A 7,303-nucleotide genomic window follows, 5' to 3' on the forward strand; every position below is an offset into this window, starting at 1 on the left:
GATACACTGTTGTCAGAATTTGCTAAATGTATACACTCAAACAGCCAACCATTTTCGGAATTTTGTTTGACATTTCAAAAAAGAGAAGTGTCTTTACCTTTTGAAAGGTAAGCCTGTAGAAATCAAATTATAATGCCATAAAATAGCATTGAATATAGTAATGGAATATCTTAAGCTCTTAACTCCATGGTGTCTTTTAAAAATTGTACAAACACAGTGAAAGTAACAAGGAGAGAAAACTACAAATAACTTCAAGTGCTGAAACATTCACAAGTAAGGCAATATATCCTTGGAGGACTTCCACTAGTTCATACAATGAAATTAACTTGTGCCTCAATGGTATCCGTGGCTTACTTTTGCGTATACTTTTTGTTCATCTTGCACATCCTGGCGGGCTTGGATTTCAACCATCTCGTACTGCAGGGAAGCAACCATCTTTCCAACGTTTTCTGAAGCCGTTAAAATAGCTTGCAAAACACGTCTGTCTGTAGTGACCGGTTTTAAGTTTTCTAATTTCATTTCTTCATAAATTTCATTCCATATTTCTCCAATCTGTTATAACAAAGTTTAAGTTTAAAAAAGTCAAATTAACAAAAAATAAAAGATACAATTTTAGGTAATACTTTATTGTGATTGTTGTTCCAAAGTTAACACGTACCGAACCAGCTTTTCCTAACTTACTCCTTAGGCATGAGCTAAGTGCCCTGGGGATGATTTGGAGCACCAGTTACATTTGAGTATTCAGAAATCAAGGATACGGTATTCATGGATGAGGCTCCACTACCTAGGTCTAGTTCATTGCCATCATCCCTGCCCTCTGGTTATACTCACTCTTTTCACAGCTGCAGAAACTGCTGCTTTAGTCTCATCCTCTTGAACTACTGATGTTCTCCTTCCTAAAGCTTTATACTGAAGGACGAGTCATGCTGAACTTACAGGACAATGACCATGGGAATTCCTGGGACCCTACCACCTAGCTACCCTGAGAAACAGGGCCCTGCCCCTCGCCTTCTTGCTAAAGCGTCACTGAATCTCAAGCTCTTAACTCCATGTTTCTATCGCATATTTTGGGTTGTTGGAAATTAATGTGCTTGAGTACATTTAAATTTAAAGAAAAATTTATATATCCAGGATAGAGATAAAATTCAGTCACCTTTTCATTTGAAAATAGAGGTTTATTCATTTACGACATTCAAACACAGTATACTAGCATTAGTAGAAGAAATGTTTACTTGAACAGACTCCCCTGAAACTTCAAAAGCATTTATTTACCAAAAATATAACCAGCAAGGTAAGCAACCTATCCTTGAACTGACATTTGATATCACATAAAGTAATGATAAAAGAATACTTTAATAAGTATTAATTTATTTTAATAAGCAATAACTCATTTAACTCTAGCTCCAAATGATCTATAAAGAAAAGAAATTATATTTTACACATTCTATTAGGCTTCTGAATAGCTCAATCTCAGTAAGAGCCATTTTCTTTTATACGCTCACCAGAGGCCCGGTGCACAAAATTCATAAACCGGTAGGGTCCCCAGGCCTGGCCGGCAATCAGGGCCGATCGGGGGCTTCCGGCTGCTGGCCGGAGCCTTCCTTCCCCCGGCTGCCAGATGCCAGACGGGGCCTTCCTTTGTTCCCTGCCACTCCCTGGTGGTCAGTGCACCTCATAGCAGGCGGTTGAGCTCCCGGTAGGTCAAACTCCCAAGGGGAAATTTGCATGTTAGCTTTTTATTATATAGGATAGTGGATGAAATCTTATCCCATAGATAATATAGAATCAATTTTTGTTATGTCTTTTGAATAGTATCAGATGCAAAATGGAAAATGAACACTGCATAGTTTGGGTGACTGTTCACAATTACAAACAGATATTTTATTTCCCAATTGACTTTTTTGCCATATGAGGTTTTAATAATAAGGTTAAGAAGGTACTCACTTTAAAATCAAGATATCTATGTATGATACAAAGGGTCACAAAATCTTCAGTAGAGAGGCCAGGTAAATTTTCAAAATCTAAATGAAGTTTATATAGAGAGAATTACTTTAACAGAGCACGTGATCCCAACACACACACACACACAATTAAAACAGTGCAAACAGTTCCTTTTGAATTCATCTTGACTTATGAAAAAGTTACTTCTATGAGCTTCTGACTTCTTATTGCCAGGCCATCCTTACGTACTCATTAAAGAGGAATAGTTTCTGTGCTTTGGTCAGACTACGGTAATATTCTTTCAGAACCCCAAAAGTGAGGACTTTTTCCTTAGTCAGAAGCAGGACTTTAAAAAAACCCCTCAGGTGACTCAGAATTCTTGTGTTGATCCTAGTTATCCAAAATAACTGCCTTTAATTTGATTGATCAGGGTGTAGCCTGGACATTGGGAAAACAATGGAACATGCATTTATCAGTATAAAGGAACTTTTGTTCATCATGTTTGAAAAACGGGTTCCAAAGCAAAAGCAATATATATACTTAGCAAAACAGGGAGGCTTTTGTGAATCTGACAAGTAGCTTCTTACCTAGTTTGCCCAACACAGCATAAATTTTTGCTCTAATGTTTTCTGCAACATCCATAACTGCGAAGGTCGGGCAGTTAGCAGGCATTGGCATGATTTTTTGCTCTACTTGAAAACTAGTAAATAGAGGTTTCCTTGTATCTAATCAATAGATGTCGTGAAAACATAGAGAGACAATAAAAACAGTAGTAAATTAATATATAATTTTGAGATTTTAGTCCAGACATCATAAAACAGTGGTTCTCAACCTTCCTAATGCCGTGACCTTTTAATACAGTTCCTCATGTTGTGGTGACCCCCAATTTCATTGTTACAAATTGAACATAATTAAAGCATAGTGATTAATCACAAAAACAATATGCAATTATATATGTGTTTTCCGATGGTCTTAGGCGACCCCTGTGAAAGGGTCGTTCGACCCCCAAAGGGGTCGCAACCTACAGGTTGAGAAATGCTGTCATAAAATATTTCAGAACATTATAACACATTAAAATAGTGCCTTGTACATTGTTACTCTTTTTTTAAAAAAAAAAACACATATATATTTTTGTTGATTTCAGAGAGGAGGGGAGAGGTAGAGAGAGAAGCATCAATGATGACAGAATCATTTAGCCACTGCCTCCTGCATGCCCCACACTGGGGATCGAGCCTGTAACCCAGGCACATGCCATGACCTGGAATCAAACTGTATGGTTCATAGATTGACACTCAACCACTGAGCTACACTGACTGGGGGGCATGGTTACTCTTTTGAAAGCATCAGTAATCAGTGATTTCTTCCCCATTCTGTGGCAAAACTTATAGCTTTCATTTTTATTATTTATGTAAGATATAAACATTTCACAAAATTACTTTTTAAAAGTGAAATTCTTGCCCTGGCCAGGTGGCTCAGCTGGCTGGAGCATCATCCTGTACACCAAAAGGTTGCAAGTTCAATTCCTGGTTAGAGCACATTCCTAGGTTGCAGGTTTGATCCCCAGTTGGGGCATGTACAAGAGGCGAAATTGATGTTTCTCTCTCACATCGATGTTTCTCTCCATTCCTTTCTCTCTAAAAAAATCAATAAGAAACATATCCTCGGGTGAGGATTAAAAAAATAAAAAGTAAAACTCTTATGTAATTTTTCTAATTTTGAAATCCAGATTTTGAACAATGTCAATTTAACAATGATGTAATCTCCTTTGCTTTTGGTTTCTATATATGTATTATGATATATAACTATTTTATGATATTATAGATCAAAACTCATAAATAATAAAATCAGATTGAAGATAGAAATCATCAGAAATTAAAGAGAGCCCTAGCAGGTTTGGCTCAGTGGATAGAGCATCAGCCCATGGACTGAAGGGTCCCGGGTTCAATTCCAGTAAAGGGCATGGAGCTCAGTTGCAGGGTTCATTGGTAATTGATATGTCTCTCACATTGATGCTTTTCTCTTTCTGTCTCTCCCCCTTGTTCCATTCTCTCTCTAAAAAAATAAAATAAAATAAATCAATGGAAAAATATCGTCGGGTGAGGATTAACAAAACAAAAAAAAAGGAAAGTATTTTCATTTAAAAATAAATAATACTAAGTTTAGATGAAACCATAATAAGAATATTCAGAGATTTAGAAAATGTAATATAGCATTATAGAGTAGATAAATGAACTATAAATTCTAATACTGTAAACTTCATTGAATTAGAATCTAGTAACTAAAATTTATAAAACTTTTGATTTATTTTTATTCAAAAAAGTAAGTTTCTTCACAAAAAAGTAAATTATATAAATATGAAGCAACAACAATGTACAAAATGCTATAAAAATTGTTTTCAAGCACTCTATTTACATCCCACATTTTATTGGTAATGAAATATTACTGAATCTATTTGTAAAAGCAGGTAACCCAAAGAAACTTCTTTAGGAAGTAGTTAATTTTTTTCAAGTTAAAGTAGATGACAAAATAGCATTTCCTGAAATTTTTCTATAAAAATATGATTCTACTACTACTATACTTAGTTTTCTTCCAATCATTCAGAATTTATGATGGTAAGATGTGCAAACACCTGTGAAAAGAACTTTAAGCAAAGGGATGAAAATCTTTATACGTTCCTAATATCTTATTTTTTCTTTTTTTAAAATCAAATTTATTGGGCTAACATTACATAAGTTAATAATAACATTATATAAGTAACTAATAACATCATATAAGCTTCAAGTTTACAATTCTGTAATACATCATTTGCATCTCGCGTGTGTGCTCACCACCCAAAGTCTCGTCTCCTTCTGTCACCATGTATTTGACCCCCTTTACTCTATCTTCCCCCACCCCTCTTCCCTCTAGTAATTACCATATTGTTATCTGTGTCTATTACTTTCCTAATCTTTCTAAGATATTTTAAACAATGAATCTAATTGCTTGTACTAACGATTATAAATACACTCACCAATAATCATCCCGCGTTTATCACGTAGTACTCCTAGTTCCCTTTCTTCCTTTCTCCACAATTTAATCAAAAGGCTGGCAGCTGTTTGGTCCTTCTTCCCTCGCCAAGCATTGACGTGAACCGGGGTTTTGGGATTATCACAAAATTCAACCATTATTGCAAGTATTAGACTACAGAATTTTTTTTGGTCCAACTTTTATAAGGGAACAGAAAAAGAAAAAGTTGCAATAAATATTAAGAACTATTATGTTAAAAAAGGAGAAACATTTGTATTAATCAGTGCTTCCTCTAAAGGATTGCCTTATAAAAGCGAAACTCTACGTAAGTATGATCGGTGCTAATTTCCTGTTAAAATAGAAGCCAATTGTAATGAATACATTTTCAAACATTAGGAATTGAAAAGAAGAAAAAGATTAAATATAATTCTAATGTTGTTACAAACATACATCACGACCTAAAATGAAACTGACTGACTGACAAGGAAAAAGGGAGAGTGCAAAAATAAATAAAGATGTTTATTTTAGGTGGAGCCAGGTCAACAGTGCTGTATATAAGTCACTGGAACAATAGGATCTTTCCAATTTACATGCTTTAAGGTATGTAAAGACTCATAACAGCTATAACCTCATTGTTACTAAGAGAAGTAGTGATGGTAATTGCAAGTGGTAGTCACATATGAAAATAATTCAAAATGAGGTGTAATTTTGTATTTTGAACATCTGCATCCATAAAAGAAAATTATCAAGCATATTTCCTTTGTTTTGTGAGAGCTAGTTTGCAGCAAAGCAAAATGTAGGCAGAGAGAAGCGATCCACAGCAATGGCCTCCACACAGTGATGGTTTCTGTGTGGAATATATGTTATTGATGAACTCTTACAGTATACTGCTGATAGAATAGCAAAGGAAACATAACCTGTGGTTCCAATTATAATAATCATTTCCTCTTTTATTACATGAAGGATAATAACATTTACCTACTTTAGAGAGTTATTATGATGAGTCATATGAGACTGCCTGTCACATAGTAAACTCTCAATAATATTTAACCACTATTAGCAATTATTATTACACACTGAATACATATTTTAGCTGATTACATTAAGCAGAACTCTCAATACAGTGAATTTTTTATTTCTGTACTTCACTTTTAGAAGGGCTGGGGTTAATATAAAAACTTCATTAAAAATGTTTGTAATTGTAATTTAACTTGTAATTTAATTGTAATTTACAAACTACATTAAGCACAATCGAGTAATTATATTCATAATAGTGGAAACACATGCATAGTTTCTGAAACATCTAACTAATGTTACAATAACACTGTGTGTATATGTGAATATAAAGTGTATATACATATGCATGTGCACATGTATGCATGCCTACACATATCACTCATCCTCCTCCCAACAGTGCATGAGGTAAGTATCTCTGTTTTGAGGAAGTTGATATCAGAGAAAAGTGACTTATCCAGTTACACAGTCAACAAGTATTGGCTTCCAGCCTATGCTCACAGTCACTGTACTATATGACCTGTCCTACCGGCCTTTGTACCTTTCCATCAAAGAAACCCTAACGGCAAAGGAGAGTGAACACAAGGGAGAAATGTCTTTGAAGTCTTGTATATAATTTTAAATGTTGATATAAAACTTAAGTATTTAATCTATGGATACATGTTTAATATAACTCCTCACTTCCAAATCTTTAGGAAAAAAACAAGATTCCAGGAAGATGAGCCAAATTAATTTTGGGACGTTGAGAATCCCCTGACACAGCACCACGTGCCTCTGAGCATACTTATGCTGTATTCAGAGAAATGTGGTAAGTGGTACATCGTTTAGGACCGCATTAGTAGAGGTGCACATATATTCTTCTCTATATGTTCAATTTTCTGAGCATCTTAAGGGTTTCTGGTTATGATCCATTCCTGTTTATCAAGGTGGGTTATTTTAATAATTATTATTTATTTTTGTTTGTAATGCTTTATAGCTAATGAATTTGCTCTCTCATCTCTAGTGTCAACTAATTTTCTTTATTTTATTATTATTTTTTAATCCTCACCTGAGGATATTTTTTCCATTGATTTTTAGAAAAAGTGAAAGGGAGAGAGGATGGGGAGAGAAAGAGAGAGAAACATCAATGCTAGAGAGACACATTGATTGGTTGCCCTCTTCTCCTCCACCCCCCTGCAACACTCCCCCATCAGGACTGGAGAACCTGCAACCAAGGTATGTGCCCTTGACTGGGAATTGAACCTATGACCCTTCGGTCTGCAGGCCAACACTCCAACGACCGAGCCAAATCAGCCAGGGCTAATTTTCTTTTATTTATTTATCATTTTTCCTAGTTGAGTTT

The 7,303-nt window shown here is 35.0% G+C and overlaps 1 protein-coding gene across 1 annotated transcript in view; it reads right to left on the reverse strand.

Annotated features, from left to right (window-relative positions):
- Window positions 1–241: 241 nt before the first annotated feature.
- The window catches only part of CFAP69 (cilia and flagella associated protein 69), a 53,508-nt gene continuing 46,446 nt past the window's right edge, over window positions 242–7,303 (reverse strand). The window contains exons 17-20 of the mRNA XM_005876116.2: window positions 4,952–5,144; window positions 2,529–2,666; window positions 1,945–2,021; window positions 242–552 (exon numbers count right to left, since the gene is read on the reverse strand). Of these exons, the coding sequence (XP_005876178.1) occupies window positions 334–552; window positions 1,945–2,021; window positions 2,529–2,666; window positions 4,952–5,144 (627 nt within the window). The 3' untranslated portion in view covers window positions 242–333. The remainder of the gene's footprint in view (window positions 553–1,944; window positions 2,022–2,528; window positions 2,667–4,951; window positions 5,145–7,303) is intronic.

The sequence above is a fragment of the Myotis brandtii genome, unplaced genomic scaffold (genome assembly GCF_000412655.1).
Source record: "Myotis brandtii unplaced genomic scaffold, ASM41265v1 scaffold48, whole genome shotgun sequence".
Lineage (NCBI taxonomy): Eukaryota > Metazoa > Chordata > Mammalia > Chiroptera > Vespertilionidae > Myotis > Myotis brandtii.